This window comes from Phascolarctos cinereus, unplaced genomic scaffold, assembly GCF_003287225.1.
Source record: "Phascolarctos cinereus isolate Bilbo 61053 unplaced genomic scaffold, phaCin_HiC Scaffold_7;HRSCAF=346, whole genome shotgun sequence".
Classification (NCBI taxonomy): Eukaryota; Metazoa; Chordata; class Mammalia; order Diprotodontia; family Phascolarctidae; genus Phascolarctos; species Phascolarctos cinereus.
The window spans coordinates 109,961,167-109,984,373 of NW_027556180.1; the positions used below are offsets into that span (position 1 = coordinate 109,961,167).

At 37.9% G+C, this 23,207-nt stretch overlaps 1 protein-coding gene across 5 annotated transcripts in view; it reads right to left on the reverse strand.

Moving 5' to 3' along the window:
- The window catches only part of PCDH9 (protocadherin 9), a 1,054,702-nt gene extending 1,039,754 nt beyond the window's left edge, over positions 1 to 14,948 (reverse strand). For all 5 annotated transcript variants that reach the window (XM_020992434.2, XM_020992430.2, XM_020992433.2 and 2 more), the window contains exons 1-2: positions 14,378 to 14,948; positions 9,987 to 13,157 (exon numbers count right to left, since the gene is read on the reverse strand). In XM_020992434.2, the coding sequence (XP_020848093.1) occupies positions 9,987 to 13,022 (3,036 nt within the window). In that variant the 5' untranslated portion in view covers positions 13,023 to 13,157; positions 14,378 to 14,948. The remainder of the gene's footprint in view (positions 1 to 9,986; positions 13,158 to 14,377) is intronic.
- Between the last annotated feature and the right edge of the window lie 8,259 nt (positions 14,949 to 23,207).

Here is a 23,207-nt window from a genome sequence, read left to right on the forward strand (position 1 = left end):
GGACTCTCAAGTGAAGAAGCTTCCTCTTCCAAGGCAGGTTGGCAAATTTTCTGCAAAAAGTCTTAGAGAGATGACTAGAGCATTAAGTCGTGATTTTCCCAGGGCAACACACCAGTGTGTACCAGAAACAAGATTTAAACCCATATCTTTAAGGCTTCAAAGTTAGCTCCCTATCTACTACATCACATTGCCTTTCAAAGATATGGAAGGCTGAAAGGAATCATGATTTAATTTTAGAAATTACCACAACAAAAAAAAAATTGCTATCAGGTACCCAAAGGAAGGGAATAATAAGCCCTTTCCCCCTTTTATTTGTCTAGTTGGTGAATTTGTTTGGCATTTTAAAAAATATTCCTGAATTTCACAATCACAACATACTGTTTTTGAAGGAAAATACATTGAAATAATTGATTCTTTTATATACAAGCTAGAAAGTCAACATATATATAGCTTGTAGAGTAATATAAAAAATGAACAGAGGATCTCTGATTAAGAGCTGGAAGGGAACTCAGATGCTGTACAATCCAATGCTTTCATTTACAGTTGAGGAAACTGAGACTCCCAGTGGTTTGCTAAGTGACTTGCCCAAGACAAAACAGAGAATAAGCATCAGCAATTTGGACTTGAACCCAAGTCCTCCGATTCCAAAGCCAGTACTATCTGCATCGAACTAGGTTGCTTCTTATAGTACCTGTGTTTACACAGTGAACTATACAAAAGGGGTAAGACAAGTTGTTCATGCAGGTCAGTGCCTTCAGAGTGGATACACAGAGAGAATGCTTTTGTGATTCCAGGCTTCCGATGTGAAAATTGTTTCAATGACATAGACATATGACACAGGAGGACATTAAATCACAGCTCAGAACTAAATCCTCTTTGTTTCCATTTGTCACTTGAACCTTCTATAAAGAGGTTCCTGCAGAATCTCATGTAGCTGCATATTTGAAAAGCCCTCAGCATGTAGCTTCTCACACACAGAGCCACAGATTAGCTGCATCCTTTGGGTCAGAAAACTATCCCTGGATTTTTTTTTTTCCTCAAGAAAGGCTCTAGTATAAATTTCTACAAGTATGGCTTGTTAGTTGGCTGGGGCGGGGCGGGGGGGGCACACGCATTTTTTTTTGGTAAGGGAGGAGGCTTCATTCTTTCTATATATCTTTTACATTTCCATCCAGAACTAACTAAAGTTTTCTCAGTTTGAACACAGCTCATTCACAGAATGGTGGTTGCTGCTGCTCTGTTCTAAAAATATATTTGTTTTCTAAATCAATCATTATCACAATTCTCAGCAAGGCTTTTTACCTACTGTGGCCTATACATGAATTATACAAGTTTCCTAAGAAGTATGAGCATAGTATTTGTAAAGCTCATTAAAAAATATATCTGGTTAGTTCCAATAATTCATATCTAACAGAGCCAGTCAATGAATGTCAAGCATTAGAAACACAAACATTTTTCGCTAATGGTGGCATGGGGGAGAAATATACTGAAATCCACATGCTTCTGGAATGAAAAGCTGTGGTGCTAATATATACTATTTGTAAATTGAACAAAGATGAATTTTGAAGACATAATTTGGAAAATGACTCAATAATAATTCACTTGCAGTTCAAAGCAATATCCTGCCTTTTTATGCTAATACTATAACCTTTTGGACACCTGAGGTTCCTATCTGATTTAGGTTAGAGCAGACTCTGATTTACTCCATATCACAAAAGTACAAACAATTGGCAGTCTCTGCTCAGGAGACACAAAGGCCAAAACTTAAGCAGCCCAGAGGTGATACAGGTCAGCATTGCCAAGCATGTGTAACCTATATTGGCTAACTGGAATCATAGGACAGCAAACTGATCCCATTCTAACTCTCACACTCCTTTAGCTGCATCCAAATATTTCCTTACTTCTTTTCAAAATATGGGCAAAATTATTTCCCAAGCTCTAAATGACACTGATTTGGGGGGAGGGGGCAGCTAGCACTCTTAACAAAGCCTTTAGTTCACATTGAAATGACACCTGCAATACCAGCATTATACAAAGCACTCTACTTTTCAAATCTTTAAAAAAGCACTTAATTTTCAGGACTGATTTCCTGAAATCTAAGAGCTTATGAAGGCTTCACTGTGTTCATACAGATCTCTGCAGAATGTGCCAGATCTTCCCTGTCTGTGATGGCATTCATTTGGAGGTGAATCCCAAATTTCTATCACTGGCATGCCTATTTCCGACTAAAATAAATATTCTCCAAGAATAAGGGCTGAAGATTAGGAGAACAAGAAAGAAGGCAGAGTAACTAGCAGAAGGAGAGGTATACGTAAATATCAGCTGAATGACAATTCTTCCTACCATTTACAATGGAAGCTTAAAGATTGAAATACTCTACAATCCATTAGTTTCTCAGTACCCTGTGAGGGATTAAAGCATTTCTTAATCAACCGCTAAAGCACTAAAGAAGGCCAGAGAATGGATTTTAGCCAAGCTGGGTATTACTAAAATGTTGAGATGATCAGATAAGCATAAATACAGTTAGAGAAAAAGTCAAAATATTATTGATCAAATCTCTAAGGGGCTCTAAACTTTATCTTCTTTCTCCTATGTATTGAAAAAAACAATTTTAAGTAACCTTTCAAGAGCCTATACAAAACTCCGGGGCAGCTACATGGCTCAGTGCATAGGGCACTAGGCCGAGAGTAGGGAAGAACTAAGTTCAGATTCAACCTCAGACACTCCCTAGCTATGTGACCCTGGACAAGTCGCATGATCTCTGTTTGCCTTAATCCACTGGGAAAATTGGCAAATGACTCCAGTATCTTTGCCAAGAAAACCCCATAGACAGTGCTGGCATGCTACGATCCACGGGTTCACAAAGAGTGGGATATGACTGAACAACAAATACAGAACTCCTACGTGCAGTCAGTAGCTTGATGATTTTGCTCCAGTAATTCTAAAATCATTATTACAACAGGCCTGGAAATCACCCACTAATAAACAAAAAAATTGCCAGTATCACACTGTCACAATGTGATGTTATGGTATTACCAATGCCTCAATATTCTATAATTTTTAAAATAGCAAGATAAGTTAGTTTTTTTTTAATAGCTCTCATCTACATAATGGCTAAGACAGCAAAGTCAGATCCATGATTAAGGAACACATACTAGGCAGCATGATGTAAAAGAATGTACACTGAATCTGTAGTGGATTTGAATTTGGATTCCGATACTACCTGTGTGACCTTGAGCAAATAATTATATTTTCTCAAGGTCTTGCTTAGTTGTGGGTATGTATTTGAAATCAGACTACTGGGGCAGCTAAGTTGCACAGTGGATAGAGCACTTGCCCTGGAGCCAGGGGGACCTGAGTTCAAATCCCGCCTCAGACATGTGATACTTACTAGCTGTGTGACCCTGGGCAAGTCACTTCACTCCAATTACCTTGTTAAAAAAAAACACTAGAGAAATCAGACTATCATGATTAAGAAACCCAAATGATCAGCTTACCCTATAGTTAGGGTAACTCTAGTAACTATTTCCCTGCACTTGCAAAGGCTGGTCAGAGAGAAAAGTAAAAATATAGTAGGCAGTGAGGTGGCTGAAGGGATATAGAGTGTGGGACTTGGAGTTGGGAAGAACTGAATTCAAATCCTAACTCAGAAACTTATTAGCTAAGTGACAACAGACAGGTCATTTAACTTTTCTCTGCACTACTCCCTCATCTATAAAATGGGGATAGCACCTCATCTGTTGTGAGGATCAAATGAGTTAACATGTTAACACTTTACAAACATTACAATGCTATATAAGTGTTTTGCTGTAAGTATATTGGGACAGGTTAGATGAGGCTTTTCTTTCCCATTTTTACTTGTCATGTATCTTCCTTTTAATCCAGGCCACAGTTTAATTAGGAATTTCAATTTTTAATGAACCTTGGTATAGGTGAATGAAATATAAAACAAAAGCAAAACGTCAATCACAGAAATGTATCTTTCTTATTCTATGTTTCTGATGACTGACAGCCCAGTGGTTTTGCAACAAACAAAGGCAAAAAAAGCAAGCATTCTTCATCAAATGAAATGTTTGACAGATTTAACAGCTTTCTGAAATAAAAACTGATGAAATCTCAAGTAGAAAAGTGTATCTCCTGGATACATGAGAGATTACATTTCAACATTTGAGGTTTACTTCCTTAGACAGATACAGATTTTTTTAAGGCAATAGTAGAAAAAAACTGTATCTATAGCATTACCACTTGCATAAAGTTGAACTCATGCAGTTTTAGGTGTTGGAAATCACAGAATTGGGGTACTTATTGGGGAGTACAGGCACATACCTAATTATGCTCCTTCGAGCCTTGTTACTAGATAAAAATTCCTTCAAAACTTGAATTATATTTTAGAGATCAGATCACTGAAATGTACCATAAACAAACTAAACATTTATGTCACAGAGTACAATTGGAGTTGAGGGAGACAAATTTTAAAAATCAAGTGTTTTGGGTTTAATGCCTAATAAGTAAAAGACATTTTCAGATACTACTCTTTGAAAAAAATAATTCTGAACCTAATCATGGAACCTGTTATTATTAAGGAAGTTTGATTTTATATCTGGGATGTGTTAATTAACTAGCCTTTATATATTTTTCAAATATAAGAGTTCAACTGAAATCATGCTATTATTTATACTTATATTTGTTTACTTCAGCTACTCCTCTTTTAAGAAAACGCATGCATGTACAACATTGCAAATTCTACACTGACAGGCAAATGTTAATAATACCATATTCTACGTGGTAATATCTACAAGTATGACAATAGCAAGGGGACTAAACATATGTAAAATGTTTGCTGATAAGGGGAAGAACAATTTACAGTGTTTCCCTGCAGAATTAATGGCAACCAAAACACAAGACTGAGTGCGCAGAATGTTTTTTATCTATGAAAAATATTTTCTCACTCATCTTACAAGCTACTGAAGTAGTAAACAAACATGAATATCTATTATTAAAGAAAAAAGTCACTTTTCAACTCTTGTCCAATCTGTATATTAGTGATAAATGTCAGAGTTATTACTGAAAGAGTGTATCTGAATTCTGTAGAAAAAACATCATGTCGAAAGGAGCTGGAGTTGCCTAACAGACTATCAAGAAAAGTTCATATCCTTTCGCTCAGTATAACTATCCAGTCATCTCTTCTTGTTGTTGTTGTTGTTGTTGTTGTTATTTTCCAAATGGTTTCCAAGTTGACATTGTGACCCTAAATAACTATTTGGTCCTTAATCAAAGGGGCAGTACTAACCATGGAAAAATTTATTCTAAAAAGCCCAATAGTATTATTTAAAATCGCATGCATACAGATGATCAGCGAAGGACTCTCCAAATAGCCTTTCTATCAAACTTCCTTTTACTGTCTGTCCATTCCTAAAACTTCAAAGCATACAGTCCTACTTATGATACTTTCATCTCACATTCATTTCCTTTGCATTGTTAATTGGTGGACATATTTTGGTTGCTATCTCAAACATCACTTTCACAAAAACATCTCATTCATTTCACCCATACATCATTATTCTACTACAACAGTGGATATTTTGATGCATTTAGGGATTACTGAAAAAATGAACACTCCATAAAGGTAAGATACTATCTGTGGTTTTCTCTGAAGAGTCCTAATTTACCTCTTTTAGATTGTAAACTTAGACACTCACTGTTTCCACTACCTATACACTTGGGTACCTCTCTCTCTCTCTCTCTCTCTCTCTCTCTCTCTCTCTCTCTCTCTCACACACACACACACACACTTTTGCAGTCTACTAAATTTACATACACAAGAACACTTGATATCTTAACAAACACTACACTGTGTCAGAATAAGTAAAAAGTTATGGTTCTGCAGTTTTTTGCTCAGTATTCTCTTCCTTGAAAAATTTAACCTGATTGTTGGTCTACCCCAAACTAAACTCCAGTGGAATTCACAGAGGCTGTCCACATGCTTTACCTGTTGTCAAATGTAAATAGGTCACTGTTTTCCTATCTTTAACAGCTGTTGTTTATACCTAAGAAAGCACACTAGGGCCAAGAAAATTAATTCCCCAATTGCTGTCAACTGAGTTAGGGAACAGCAATAAACAGCTTACTGTAAAGCCTCTAGCTACAATAAAACCGCTGTCAATAAAGCCTTGCTTGTAGAGTTTTGCTGTGCAAGAAGAATGGGTTCTTTGGAAATGAACATTTGAAATGAGACTGGCTGATACTTGCTTATATCAATATATGCTAAGGAATGATATCACCAACCTTTTAACTATTACATATATGTAGGTACATATATAGGTAATTATTATGTGTACACACACATATACATACATACATATTATATATGTAAACGTGTGTAACACATATATTTATATATTTCCTTTCACTTCTAACAGAAGCTAAATACATGCATGGTTTGTCATTTCCACTCTTAATATTAACCTTAATAGAGTAACTCCCTGATGATTTTGTGGTTCTACACAGCAACAACCTTTCTTTCTTTTTAAATACAAAAACAGCAACCAATGACCTAGGTTGTGATAAAGATTTAGTTTCATTTGGGCTGACTGGGGCTAAGAATTTACAACTTATTACTAAAGGCTGCAACCCCTGAAAATACAGTAGTCCAAACAAATGCAAGTGCCTGAATTGTTATTGTCAAGGAAAACGGAAGCTTAGGCATTGGTAAAATTGATTTACACACTCAAATGTACTCTCTCTTTAACATCTACCAAAAGGGTGGTGGAGGGCAGATAGTTGGAAGATGTCTCTAGACTAAGATTTTTCCATGGTGATAAAACTCAGGTTGTTGAGCTCTTGTTATTTATGCAATAAACATGGATAACATTTTACTTCTTTTGCCCAAGAAATTCTCATTTTTGTGACTTAGCTCATTTAGAATTTCTGTCCCCAAAGGATATAACCATACAGAGCTACTCAAGGATTTTTAAAGGCAATATTCCACAGGTTATACCCTGACCATTACAAGTACCTGAGAAAAAATTTTTAAAACCTAATTTGGCTAGAAGTTCTAAATAACTAACCCTTATCATTCACAAGTCCCATAATTAGCATGAAAGTTAGGGAACTAACTTAAAAACTAAAGAACTAAAAAAACCCAACAACAAACAAAAAAAAACAAAACCAAAAAACCAGGGTAGTCTCACCTTACAAACCATCAAGTGAGCTCAGTAAGTGCACATAGCTACAATATCATGTATTCTTCATATAACACACAATAAAATGCCACATGTAGTAAATATAGATCACTATCCTCTTAAAAATGTTACCAAGACTTGATTTTTCTCTATTTACTCCCAATTCTGCAACATCTCAATTTTCATATATTAAAACTTCTACCAAAGGTGTAAAGCAAATCTATTGTAATAGCTTTTATCATAATTATGAGATGCAGAAAAGCCGTGTTTTAAAATCCAAATGGTTACCAAAAAAATTAAAAAAAAAAAAGAACAGTGACCAAATTGCTTCACAAAATATTCTTAATGCACTTGAGTTCCAGTTAAGATTATTACTTGGCATACTATCTGAAAGACTGCATCATAAGAATCAGTATTCTCATGGCTCTGAATTGGAAGAACTCCTTCGACTGAACAGGAAACCTAAGTTTCTCAGCCCTTCTCAGAAATGCATTTGATTTTTAAGTCACTGCACTAACACCAACGTGGAGCAGAAAAAGCAGAATAACAAGATTTAACTCCAGTGCCAGACTCAATGTATTAACCTGGCAAAAAAATAAAAATAAAAATAAAAACAACAAACCACAAAAACACAAAAAAACCCACCAACCCTGTTTTATATATATATATATATATATATATATATATATATATATATATATATATATATATATATATATATATCTATGATTTGGCAGAACAGCTATCTACCACAGTATTCCTTACTGTAAAAATCAAATAACTTTAAGGAGAAAAAGGAAAAAAATCCATATTATTATTTTACATGAAAAATGATAAAGTTCCATTCCATATTTTCAAGGTGTTGTACCAAAACATAGTCTTGCATTTGAAATAAACGATTTGTAAAGAAACAAAGAGCTTTTCTTTCATTTCATTACAAAGTACTACCTAATGAAAGTTCAGTCTCATAACTTTTTTTTTGAATTTTTTTTTTTAATTAGTAGGCTTCACCAAACTTTAGCAGTTCAGATATCAAAAGTATCACTTTCAGAAAGGCTTAATATGGGAAGGACATTTCTTGCTGTCCTAGCCTTAGCTACCATAGCTACACTACTTCTTGTACTCTCTTCAATGAAGTTTGTTTTTTATTTGTTTAAGTCAACATTTTTGTTTAGATACAAACTTATTTGGTAGTTTAATAGCTAAGCCCCTCCTATGGTCATGTTCTTGAGATTTTATAGTTTTAAAATATTCTTTAAAATAGACCATACTGGGAAACTGGGTTTTATATAAACTTCAGTATACCTAATGTTTGGTATTTATCTAATTTATCTCAAGGGGCTCATTGTTGGTATAATACCTCTAAGTCTTTCCAAAGCCAAAAATTGCTTGGAGGGTCACATTCTGCTTAGATTAGGGCTAACTTAAGGGTAAAAAGGACCACCTTCATTTGCTAAGCATCACATCCTTTGTGCTAACTAACATTCAAGCTTGCTAGTGTCCTGACTGAGTTCATCTGAGTTGTCTGTTTCGGATACTTCTAACAAATGAAGGCAGACCACCATCCACAAGAAGGGCACAATACCAAGAGTAATATGAACCTGATTATAAAAACCTACAAAGCTGATGCAGTATAAGCTAAGCACTAAGGAGCAAACATGAGAACTTAAATACTGGTCGCTCCAGTGCAGCTATCGTTAAATAAAAGGTTTCTTTGGCTGTAGTACCAGCTTGATCGTTCCCTCCCCCATCTTCTATCTACTGCAAGTTTGGCACCTGGCCAGCACACGCGACACGGTACCCTAGTGCCATCTACAGGCTATTATTGACATTCTAATTTAGCTGCAACAGACAAGCACCAGTGAAATAAATTAGACAGCGCTGCATTTAAATCTTTATTAACAAGGAATTATTAGACCTAAGAAAATCTAATGCTGGATTTGGTTGAAATATGAGTTCCTCAGCCTCTTAATTCCTCTTCATATGGCACATTTCACAGTTTAAAATGAGTTATGACAGATCACTTAGGCATTACTAAGATGAGAAAATATTTACAATGGGCTGTTTTTTCCTGCATAAATCAGTTATAATAGATTGAATGTGTTACTTTTTTTTTTAGTGTACTTTGGCCATTGTTGAAAAATCTGCAAAATCCAACTATTTAATACCCACTTTACCATATTACAAGAAAATAATTTGCAATCAAAACAGAGGAAGACTTCCTATATGGCTTAGTTACATCCTATCAACAATCATGTGCGTGACAGCTGATGTACATTTAATATTCTGCTATCCTGGTGAAGGAAAAAAAAATTAACCCCTTTCACAACCATAGTTTCAGCACACTGCAAACTAGCCAGACCTTCAAACATCACTCACAACTTGAAATCTGAAGGTGACTTTTTAGATCTGAAAAAGTAACGTGAAAAAAATCTTGAAGCAGTCAAATTGGGAACTCTGCAAGTAGAATTTGGCATTTCAGGACAGTCTTTCTTCTTCAGCAAACACTTATCTTGGGACAATTTTGAACAGTTTCCTCCTTTCATCTTTCAACATTTGAAGGAACCGGGGAAGTTAAAAATAATAATTTTCAGGCCTCAGAAATTTCAAAGCCGTTCTACAAATTCTTGACTGAGCTCCCAGAGGAATTTGTTTAAAGAAAAAAAAAAGGGGTCAAGTTTTTTTTCTCTTTTTAATATAACTAAGCTAAAATTATACTGAAACAAAAGACACATTAGCACTTTAATACTGGTTGACTGGGCACTTGTATGCAGTACTTATAGACCAGTAAAAGTGCTCGTTTACCTGTCTGGTGTGTAAGGGGCCCTTTGTCTTGAAACCTCCTTGGGAACTGCACTCTGAGGCACTGAAGTGGTCTGAACTAGTGGAAGATCGTTTCGAAAGGGTGTCACAACCCCCGACAAAGGTGTTGTCCAGGGGAAGTTCCTGAATCACGTGGTGCTTTTTCACTGATATTGGAGTGTCTGGTTTGAGATGAAAAGCAGATTGTGGAGAGGCAGATTTGTAATGCTTAGCTAGGTCAGGGCTGTTTGGCTTGAAGGTTGTTGGTGGTGCCGGGCCCCAGTCAAATCTTCCTATACTTTGCTCCTCCAGCTCTGCTGGCAGGCTTATGGTCCCGTTGATAGGTTCGTGGACTGCATCATCAGGTTTGGACTCCTCGATGGTAACAAAGTTCAAAAGGGAACTCTTAGGTGACTTCCTTTTCTTCCTTTTCTTTTTCTTGTTCTGCTTGTTCTCCTGGTTAGGAGACATCCACTCAGCACCTTGCTTGCTCCTCTGAGCCGCTTTGAACCGAGATGCATGGCGACAGCGAACCAGGACGGTGACAAAGATCACCACTATGACCACCATGGCCCCTGCCACAATGGCAATCATGATTGTGAGATAGTCTTCGTTTTGATAGGGTTGACTACTATCCCCTATGTTCCTGTCCAAGGGGGTCTCCATAGTCCTCCGAATCAAGTCATAGATATGAGAAGCATTTCCTGCAGTGTCATTGACATACAAAAATACAAGCACGAGGGTATGCAAAGACTTAGGATACCCCAGGTCACTTATGTTGACCACTAAACGGTGCAGCCCCACATCCGTGGGAGCTGGTTTTTCTTCCAAAGTAATGTTGCCTGTCACTGGGTCAATACGGAATAAGCCTTTGTTGTTCCCACTGACTATTGTATATTTAAGTTCAGCATTCATTCCAGTGTCAATATCCACAGCAAACACTTCTGCTACCACTGAGCCCGGGATGGCTGAAAGTGGTACCAACTTGAAAGAAGTATTAGAAGGTGGGTAGATGACAACAGGGCTATTGTCATTGACATCCATGACATTGATGGTAACCTTAGCAGTAGAGGAACGGGGTGGTTGCCCTCCATCAATGGCCTTGACATCAAAGGTGTAGGAGCTCTGCTGTTCTCGGTCAAAGGAGACATTTGACTTTATAACCCCAGAGTAAGGATCCAAGACAAAATTCTCATTGTCATTCAGGATAGAAAGGGTCACAGCTTTATTTTCCCCAGCATCTGCATCTGTCACAGTGATCACCCCAACCGTACTATACTTTGGTAAGTTCTCAGATACAAAGAACTGAAAGTGATTATGAGTAAACTTAGGACTATTATCATTCTCATCCAGCACAGTAACTATCACAGCAGCTTGACTCTGCAGGGGAGGGGTCCCATTGTCCCTAGCAGTTACAGTAAAAATGAACCTTTCTTGCTCTTCCCGGTCAAAAACTCTGGAGGCTGTCAAGACCCCTGTCTTTCTGTCCAGATCAAAGAAGGAGGCATTCGGTCCAAGCTGATAAACAATGTCTGCATTTTTCCCACTGTCTTCGTCTGTGGCACTAATAGTTGTTAAGTATAGCCCCCGTCGGTTGTTTTCAGAAACTGACAGCTCAATTACAGGCTGGCTGAAAATTGGAGGGTTGTCATTTTCATCCTCCAGCTTAACTCTTACCAGAGCAGTCTGGTTCAAACTGGGCTTCCCAGAATCAGAGGCAACAATTTTAAAGCTGAATTCTTTGGTGCCCTCATAGTCCAACAAGGAAGAGGTCTCTAACAAATACTGGTTGTCGTAAACTGCCTTCAAGTGAAATGGGACCTCTCTTTCAATGAAACAGATCACTTTGCCATTCACATCAGTGTCCTTATCTGAAACTGTAATTAGGGCAATCTTTGTATTGACAGGATCTTTCTCGGATAAGTACACTGTGCCATTGATGGGACTTATAATGTACCTGAGGTCTATGTTAGGAGGGTTATCATTTACATCAGTGACATTAATAGTAACTGTTGCCCGGGCAGGAGTGGAGCTACCATCACTAGCCAGCACGGTCACTTTGTGAATGGCAGTCTCCTCTCGGTCTAAGGACCTCTGAACTGTAATCAGCCCTGTAGTATTATTTAAAGCAAAGAGTCTTTTGGTTGCAGGAGCAACTTGGGCACCAAAAATATATCGGATTTCTGCATTGCTTCCTATATCTGCATCAGTGGCATGAAGCTGAATGACAGAAGTACCTACAGGGGCATTTTCTGGAATATGAACCTCCACCTGACCCTCTTTAAACACTGGCCTGTTGTCATTAACATCACTTACTGTGACTTGCAGTATGGCTGTGCTGGATTTCTGAGGGGTGCCTCCATCTTCCACTTTGATTTTCATCACATAGGTATCTTTCTGCTCTCTATCCAAGTTTTGCTGTACAATCAATTGGGGCCACTTCTCTCCCTCTGGTGTTTCCACGATATCCAACCCAAATACACTCTGCCCATTTAACAATTCATAGTGCTGCACACCATTGACACCTGTGTCAGGATCTGTGGCTGATGGGATTGGAAATCGGCTGTTGATCAAAGTGTTTTCTGGAATGGAGATATTGATGACAGGAGATGGGAACATTGGTGCATTGTCATTGGTATCCTTTACAATTATTTTTATTTTGATCAGTCTAAAGAAATCATTGGGGAGAATCACCACTTCAAGTTCAAAGAAACATTCATTCTCTTCAGCATATGAAGCTCCAGCACAGAGTTTTTCTCTGTCTATTCTATTAGAGGTGGTAAAGATTTCCCCAGTGCTACTGGACACTTTGACCAAAGGGGCATCCCCAGCTTTAGAAACCAGTCTGTAGACGAGGCTGGCACTGGTCCCCGTGGCAGCATTGATGTGAGAAATGTTCAAGTCCTTTGGTATATTTCCTATGGGTACATTTTCAGGCAGCTCCTCTCTGATAGTGTAAATAAGTTCTTGGGCTATAGCAGAATCCAGCCTTAAACAGGCAATCAGAGCGGCCAACAGGTAAAAATCCCTCAGGTCCATGATAATGTATTTATTTTCTTTTCCTGGATTTTAGGATTTAAAGGTTCCCGCTCAGGAATGGTACACAATTTGCAAGAGAAGGCGTACATGGACTCTAGGATGCATTACATCTCATTTCTTATTTGGAAACAGCAACTGTCAACATAATCATAGAGACAATATTATTTTTCAGTAAATAAAAACACATCACAAGATATCACAACACATTTCTCATTGTACAGCTGTAAACAGACCATTTCTTTTCTGCCACTGTTTGCAAGTTAACTCTATGGAAGAAAGCACAAATATCTCTGCTTGTTGCATTTGCAAAGAGAAAATGAAATTAGCTACTTCTGAATGGAGGTTAGCCACCGTTTCTACATGTACTACCCTCATCCTTCCCCTAGCACACTGTGCAATTCATAACTGAGCATCCCTTCTCCTTCCCCTCCCCCTTTCTTAACGCCTCCCTAGTTTTTTAGTTACAAGTGAAAACCTTAAGTACTTATCCGGGGTTCTGTCTAATTGCACTGTCAGATGTCACATGCAATAGATTCTCTTCTATGCACACTGAGTCATCTTTCTTCTAAAAAGAGTATCTTACCACCACCACCGCCTCCCAATCCCAGTCCTTCATATACCTTCTATCTTACTGGGAAATAAGCATCCGGACATGCTGCTGCAGCGGCAGCCAGAGCAGCAGTCACTGGCTACTTCATAGTCCTTCTGCCTAAAAGGATAACAAGACTTGCAGTTTCTTCAAAGGAGCTGTCTGTCTTATTTTCAGATGTTCAATACTTCCCATCAATTTAAATAAACACATTAAAACTTTTATTTAAAAATGCAATAATATAAAGAAATGCTTCCGGAGGGGGGAGGGGAGGAATACAGATTCAAGTTAACCGCAGATATCATACCCATGAAAAGGCGCAAAATCCTTCTAATGAGGATTAAGGGAGAAAAAAAAAAGGAATAAAAAGCTGTAGGTTTTTTTTTACCACTTATCTCTCCTCGGATATTACTAACAGCTGCCACACAAATACTGCAGACTAATAATGCAGGTAAAAAGCCTTTCGCTTAGATGCTCGCCTAACTGCAAATTAAATGGGTGCAAGCCTCCCGGCAGCTAGATACTTCAGTGGAACTGCTCAGTTCCTAACCACTAATCTTATCTGCATTAAGCTGCACGGTAGCTGATGCCCGTGATTAGTTCCAGCAGAGTGATGCAGGTACGGATGCAGATAAAGCCGAGTAGGTGAGCTCTCTCACAACCATTTCCAGAATCACAAACATTCCTGTTCTACGCTGAAGACACAGATACATACACACATTTAAAAGCAAATTTCAAAATCATGCACGTGAAACTTTATACTTACGTTAGTTCTCTCTCTCTACCTTTCTCAATATGCTGCAGTTTGCAATGATTTGTTCCAACACAATGCATCTGGTAGCACCAGTTTGGAGAGAATTCACAAGCAGCAAAACGTTTCCTTCTTGAGAAATGTGTTGCTTCGGGCTGGCAAATTAGCAACTCCGGAGAACAAATTCACAGATTTGTCGTCAGTCATTCTCTCCACATTTTGCCTCTGTTACCCACAGGATATAGGAGCTTCTTGTATTGAACACACACACAACATCCAGTTGCACTTCTTCAGCCCAGGGATATTTTTCACTGTGGACTGCATACCATTACCATCCGTATATTAACACTGGCTTAAGTCTGTAACTTCTAGTTGGAAACGTCAGAGTTGGAACGACGGTGATTCTCTCTTTCCTCTCAGGGGTGGCAGTTGCCCAAAAGGAAAACTCTATTGCATTCAAGGTTTTTGTACTAGAAGGATGCTAAAGCTTTACCTCTCTCTTCTTGCGTCTTTTCTCTCTCTTTCCTTTTCTTTCCCTCCTCTCAGTCTCTCTCTCTCACCTCTCTCTGTCTCTCTCTGTCTCTCTCACTCTGAACTGAATTTCTTGATATAACTCTCAATAAGCCCAGAGGGAGGGTGTGAGCAACGCGAGGCCCCACCTCTTTTGCACCTGATTGGCCTGTGCCTTGCAGTGCGGGCGGCCGCAGCTAGGCAGAGAGGGAGGGGGCCGCTGAATAAAGACTCTGACTTGTCTCTTTGCCTCCCCCCTCCCAATTTCTCCTCTTTGGCAGCCGCTAAAACCCGGAAAAATGGAACATACGCAGTGAGAAAGGGGGGGAAGAAAACCACACAACTAACCAAGGCTTCTAGGAGAAAGCACTGGGCATGCTCCGGAGATTTGAGTAGCAAGTCGGAAGCTTTTGCCCTAGCCTAGCAGACAGGGACTTAGGTCAGCGAAGTCTAAGTGAGGGTTGGGGAAGAGTGGACGGGTAGATGCTGAGTCCGTAGTGTACAGAATGGCTAATGGCCTGTAGGCTGGGAAGGTTGGGGAGGGCTGCAGGCGGTGGCTAGTGGCGGCGGCGGCGGCGGCGGAGGCAGCGGCGGAGGCAGCGGCAGCGGCAGCAGCAGCAGCAGCAGTACCATTTTTGGATAGGCTGAGAGTGAGAGGGGGAGCGCAGGGAGCTGGGCGCTGGGAGTACGCGCTACTCCGACTCAGGGACGTGTGCCGGAGGAACCCCCAGTTCCCCGCCCTATCTCGACGGGCTACGGGGAAGCAGCCTCTTGGAAAGGATTAGAGCAAAGGGGGCATGTCTGCCTGCGCCCATTTTGCACTTGCTTGTCTTAAATGGAGGGGCAAGCGTTCCAGGTCACCCCCACCGACTTGGAAGGGGATGGAGGAGCCTGGGGCAGGAGACATTCGCAAGAATTCTTTGTCTTTAAGTGGAGGGGGTGTGGGTGTGGGGGAGAACATGCAACACGAGTGAAGATATGCAAAGCACATACATTTGTCAAGATGACAGTCTGGGGGTGACGGTGTTTGCAGGCATGCATGTAGACTGGGATGGGAGGAGGTTCGAGATGGATAGGAGAAATCCGGGACAATTGAGGTTTTGAGTCCGGAGACATATAACCTACTACTGCCTTAGTCAATTGCGGTAACATCCACGGGGCTCCCGGGAACCGCCTGGAGGAATAAGAGAGGGAAAAGGTAGCAAAAAGCTAATCTAGTCAACGTGGGTCTTGTTTTTCATTGAGAAGTCTCCCATCCCCGGGAGCAAGAGGCGGCTGGCGGTAGCGGGGACTTTGCCTGACTCTATCTCCGTCTGGTTTCCACTGCAAATGCAAGTCTTAAAACCTCGACTTCAGAAAGAGAATCTGCTGGAAGAAATGGTACTGTAGTCACATTGTGCATCTAACTTGCCTTCAGGGATTCCGAAGAGCGCCCTAGCCAGTTTTCTCTGGGTGTAGAAAAATCTCTTTCCTCTTGCCCTTTTTGCTGGTTTCAACTTTATATTTAATACATGTCGCCTCATCTATAATTTATATTTCTCTGACTCCAGCTTAGCCTCTGCGTGCATTTACTTGTGCGCACCTTTCTTATTTTTGCAAAGGTTTGAACGAGATTTCACTAAGAAAGGATTAGCTTCTTCCCTCCAGTTCTGACCCTAAAAGTATTTTTTCTAATCTTTTGCAGCCACAAACCACAAACGTTACATAACAGTTGTTACCTACTTTGCTAGGCAGAGATTCTCAGCAAGCACTATGAATTCACCTAAGGTCCAAAAAGTAATGTTGCAACTATTCACTGTAATAAATCCCCCATTTTTAAAACAACTTTAAAAGTATTCAGGGAAAGAGGGTCACAATGAGAACTGTTACTTAATCGTTATTTCAACTTTTCAGAAACATAAATGGACCTTTCATTTTAATAACTAGGTATCTGCCTGAATATTTTCAGGTCTTTTAACCTACTTGCAAAATACAGCAAGAATGAAGGGGGGAAAAAAACCAAACCATTGTTCTGCATGCTATAACTTAACCTCAAATAGGACATTTTAGATTTAAAATGCTAAAGGTTAACAAGGTAGCAGTGGCAGGGACACGTTTTTTAAAAACACAGACTAAGTGTTAGAAATAGTTAAATAATTTTTGAAAGCAGAGGCTATATTCTCATATATACCCAAGTAGTCAAAACAAGACGCCACTACTTTCCTCAGGTGTTGTTGAATAAGAAAATTCGAACTTTTCATCTTATTCTTTTTTGTACACTATGATAAGGCATAAAGTATTTATTGTCTGATTGTGTAAGCATGCACTGGGAAAGGAATTTCTTCTATACATTAAAATAAACCTGTTCTTTTGTAAAATTAAGTCATCTTTTGAAAACATTAGATAATTCATATGCTATTACTGCCTTGAAATTATCAGAGAAGCAATATTTAAGCAGAAAAGGGACCACTAAAAGCTTCCTGATACAATTCTGAGATGAGGAGGAAAAGTCTTAACACACACACATCCTATAATATGAGCAAATTAAGAGAGAATTCCTTATCTTAGCCCAGTGCGTGAGACCTTCTTACTATTCAGAGAATCTATAGCTGAAAACACTACATTGTTCAGAATGGCAAGCATTCAGTGGGTTAGCTTCTTTTGTTTGTATGAATTAATAAATGAACTCTTCTGACAGTATATAGGAACAGTAGATGTAAGCACAGGCATTATTTTATAGTTCATTCCAGGAGCATCCCATACAGATCACATTCACATTCTAATCACATTGTCATCATTTTTAAAAGTCAGATGTAGTTATATCACATAGCTCAGTAGTAATTATTTAACTTTATTGCTAAACTGAAGAGTTTTCTGTTTGCTTAGGGATAGCTTTGACTTGTCATCAGAACTCCATGCTTACTGGGTCTGAATCTAATATACCATGAACATAGGATGGAGGCTGAGAGAAATAATCGTCATATGATTAGGCTCATGGCAGTTTGACACCAATGAAAGAAAATCAGAGGTTAATCCCTTGGGCAGCATGAGAGCCTGGACAGGATCTTCTCTGAAAAGGATGCTTCTGATGGAGGCAGAGAAGTTGCCTTGAAAACAGTCATATTCACATTTATTTGCCTACTATGAAATGCTGTGTTTTTTACATGTCTTAAGTTAAAGTTGTTAACCTCTTAGAGGAGGGAAGATCTAGAGCTAAATGTTAGGCAGGCAGTATAGCCTAACTTTACATTCTCAACTCCCAATGCAAAAGAATGAGACTTCTCCAGAACACAATATTCTAAGAAGAAAAGTAATCATAAGTGACTGTCTTTCTTAACCCTTTAGTATAAGAAGCAGATATTTCTCCCCAGAGCACTATATAAGCATTTGCATAGTCATGTTATTTCCCAATAAACAATGCTTCAGGATTATTGATATAGGAGAAAATTACTGGTAAAGTTTGTTTAGAAACCTCTGTGGATTATTAGGCTTTTCTTAGTAGCCTCTGTTTCAAATCCTCTGATGTTCCTAACCATAGGAAGTTGTTTTCCCCTATGCAATAAAATATTATTTTTTGGCTCAAAATAACAAGCTCACTTTTTTTTGCTACATTAGCATATTAGCTATTTATCCATGTCATTACATATAATCTACTTTTTGATATTAGGATATATCAGATTTTAATCTGTATCACACTGACTTGCTTTCAGATTCTGGAAACTTAATCTAATTATTCCATACTGGCTACAATAAAATTTCAATAAAGGGGATTATATCTTAACTGGTTATGGTCTCATGTTATATAAATGATATCAGAATAGGATTCATATTTGACTGGGTAACTAAAGAATAAGATCCAGGTCTCAGAATAAAATGCAGCCTAAGTTGTGCTGGTGTTGTGTAACTCTGCTCCCTTTTTACATTTCACGTTTCTTAAATTAATAATTATATATTCAAATGTAACATTTTGAATATATACATTTCCATGGCATGAAAGCATCTAGCCCATGTTTTTATGCAGTTCAGTTTGATTAGATCTGTTGATTAGACTGGCATATGTATTTTACTAATGCCCTGAACTCCTTATGGAACAGATTTAGGTTATAGATCTCAAAGCATTTGCAAATAAGTTCCCAGTATGTATAATTTAAGGATATAGAGCATGAAGTATAGAATGGATGACCTTTGCAAGGAGCAAGGCACAAAGTCCTGGGACTTTCTTCTTTCAAGTCTGAAGGACTAAATCAATGCCTCCGTGGAATTCTGTTGAAATCAGAAGAATTGTATAATGCTGTATACATTCCAAGAACCTCATCCAAGTGTTCTAATATACTTCACAGAGATTAATCATAAAACGCTGTAGTTCCTCTGACATATCATGTGTCATGATCCCTGTTTTATATGAGGGTAGACTTGTACTGTACTTCTAGGTGATCAAGTAAACCACACTATTTAGGAAATAACTGTACAGGATGTTAACACAACATAAGAAAAATTAACACATTTAAGGATGTGCAAAGAGTAGTATGCTCCTTGAATAAAACTTTCCCTTCAATATTTATTATCATTCTTCTGACTACCCCTTTGAGGAAAACCCGAGTCCTAGGTAATCAAATCACAAGGGAGGGCAGGTGACAACCTTTATTCTGTTTGAATGGCTGAACTAAATTTAACCAAATCTGCTATGTTTTTATGACTGACAATGATTATAGATGTCAGATTTGGAGCTCTAAAGGTTCTCCCAGTATTAAAGTGACATTCTCTACTGCTACGGTTTCATCAGGTTATTATACAATTGAGGAAAATGTTAAATTCACATACTTTGTTACTATTTCTTTTAAATCTCAGATTATTTATAGATTTAGATTGCATTGTAAAGTGTGTGCTTCCCTTACTCATGCTGCCATTTAGCAAAACAAAGGGAATGAATTTTGAAATAACAAAAAGGAGAGTAATAAACATGTGGTGTTTAAAATGAAATTATTTGGTCACTATAAGTGGTATAATTGCCTTGCTATATTACATAAACTACTTTTTATTCTGTGAGGCCTGCATGTTATTTATTTTGTTCAAAATAACTGTTGGATCAGAATATTGAGCAGAATACAGCCAATTCTCTTTTGTGAAAATAGAAAGTGTTCCAAGACCTACAAATAACACACATAGATATCTGAAGCACATTGTTTACAACTGAAAAGAGCTGATAGGGGGAGGAAAAAGCATGGGGCAGAAACTACTTTCAAATACACTACCACCACCACTTGCATAAAGTTCCTTTGGGGGATTGTATTCTTTTACATGAGAAGAAAAATTCAAAGAGATCAGTGATGTCATTTGTACTCCCTATTTCTTGAAATACCTTTGGTAAAGGTCATGTGGTACACACAGTGATAGAACATCAAATTAATAAAGCAATTTAATTTTCTGAGGTTTTTCATCTCAAACTGCTATATTGTATTCGTTCATTCATTTAGCCTAAGTGCCTATCTTATTTTCATAGAAACCCCATTTGTGATTTAATACACACATACCTATCGGTTTTACCGAGACTGGGCAGGATGCAGACAAGCCTGTTTTTTATTTTTAGATCTTTTTTTTCAGAAACCAAATTCAACTCAGGAGTATCCTCTAATTGACTTAGCATGACTCAGAAAGCCCTTGTATTTATTATCTGTGTACTTTGGTAACTCAGACTTAACTACATATCAAAGATAACAAACATCCCAGTTAAAAGAAAAGGGGAAACGCAAGGCTTTTAAAAAGAATTAGCATGTTTGTCTGAGGATTAAGTAAATAGCCATTCTACTTTCTTAGCGATCTCCATCTCCTTAACTGGAATCAAAAAAACTACAAGCATAAATAAATGAAAGCTTCATGTCTGCAGAATCCATTATAAGGCCTAAATACACAGAGTCTGAACCATTTCCCATTCCAAGGAATTTACAACATGCCAGTCAATGATTTGTCTGTGAAATCCCCAGCTTTCTAAGGAAACAGCAAAAGCCTCACAAAAGTTTTCAGTTATGTGGACGAAGGTCACCAGCTTGTTAGAATGTATTTAGTACAAGGTGACACAGACCCAAAGAGAGATTTAAAGAAGAAAAACTGGCATCTTAGTAAGAGCTAAAATTTATCAAGACACAAGGCATTTTAGTTTGAAAAACTTTGCTGGATTTTCCTTTGAAAATAAGTCACCTGCAAAAGTAAATTTTGTACTTCAACATACACAAACTGAGAAAAGTTACACATTTTGTTTTGATGTTTGGTCTTTGGGAAGTAAGTACTCAGGTACTCCTACTTTTTTGTTAGAAGCTGGGTGGAGGTATCCATTTAGCACCGAAATAATAAATCATGGATTGATCAGTCTTTAGTTTAGCCTTCCTTACCATCACTCCCACTCTGAAAATATCCTACCAGGTTAAAAAAAAATGCAGGATAAGTGGTGCCACTTAAATTTGTGCAGGTAGAAATAAGTGATTTTACTTGCTACTAATGCTGTTTCAAGCCGTGAAAATAACCAGGCTTCATGAACTACCCTGGGAAATGGTAGGTCCTACTATTCAGGTGGAGAGTTAGGGAAACAGTTCAGTTAAATGGGACAAAGAATAAAGTGAATTATGGATTTTAGAAACAGAAAAATAATAACTTCCAAGAGAACCTGACCTAAGGAATAGAGGGGAATTTGTAAATATCTTTATGGTTTTATAGGAATAATTCATTAAAGATGAGAGAAATTCTAAATCCCCATCTTGATCTTCCTGCTTATATTCTTTGGATTTTTTTTTTTGCTTTGCTGTTCCTCATGGTATCACAGAATTTAAAGAATAGGACCTTTACACATTACCTAGTCCAACATTTTCATTTTACAGATGAGGCCACTGACGACCAGAGATTAAATGACTTGTCCAAAATCACTTGAGAGTTAATGACACAGTCAAGATTGGCATTCCTGACTTCTGACTCCAGTACAGTGGTCTTGCCATATATGTTGCTGGGATTTCACCCAATTATCAATGTAAGAAGTGCTTTTGGCATTAACCTAATCCAACTTAACTGTTCAATAGCAGACTTTTCACTTAAATAGAAATCAATACAATGTTCTTTTTCCCTCTTAATATCATTTGCATTTATTCATTGACTACTAAACCTTAATACTAAGCTAAATGTTAAGTTATAACAAACATCAGTGGAATCATTTAAGTTTTGAACCAGAAGGAATTGTAGCAATACAACCTTCCTACATTATAGGTGGGGGAATTGAGACCAGAGAGAGAAAGTGATTTGCTGAATCATACACCTAACTCATGGTAGATTTCAGAATAGAAACTAGATCTCAATCTTCTGGACCATTTCTGTAACCTATCAAGTTTCTAACAGGAGAGAAAGGTTATTTTTGTTTATTTAGTTTTGAATAAAAATCAAGTTTGCCAAAACTCTAATTTTAAAAAAATAGGAAAAAATTGAGAAAGCAGTTTTGAAAATTTGGAAACAATTCATTTGCAATTGTATTAGTAGCCTAGGCAGATAAGAAACAAGCAGTATATATAATCAAATTAAACTTCTGTCTTATGCAGCACATCACACATTGCATTTCTCCAGAGTCATTTTGTAATAAGGTCAAGGGAAGGCAAATTAGAGGATGATCTGACTGAGACACTCATTGTCCTTTATTCACATGAGTTTTTAACCTCAATATCAAAATATAGTAAGGGATAGTTTTTTACAGACTTAAAAGTAAACATCTGTTGATTGCCAATGTGGTTTCTAAAAAACCTATTGGCTAAAAAAGAAGTGCCAATTCCAATTATAAAATACCTCTATTGTATAGATAGAGAATAGAATGCATGTGGAAAGTAAGCATTGTTTACTATATGGTACTTTTTAAGAGTGGAGGATTTCAAAGGAAAGGATGCTTAGGCTCTCAAATACATCCTAAATAGTACTTACAATTCTTAATTTTGTATATACTTTATGACCTAATTTGAAACTTAGTGATTCATTGATTAACAGGCATTGTCTTTCTTGAGGGCTTGGATGTATGGGGTAGGGGCTTGGCTGAAATTTAGCTCCTTGGTAACACAAAAACACTTTAGCATAAAATATTTTAATGAAATGATTTCCCTCCTATAACTTAGCTGAGATTAACTAGAAGTTTTCATCACGAAGAGAGGGAGGAAAGGAGAAAATACTTTTGGAACCTAAGCCATTTCCTGGGAAGGCAGAACTGGGTAGAGGAAGATGGTGTAGAATGAGATCGGTAGCAGACAGGAAGCAAGCAACTTTAGGGAAACCAAATGACTGAGGAACATAGAAGAGGGGTGCCCACAGACAGGGAGGTGGAATAACAGAGAAGCAA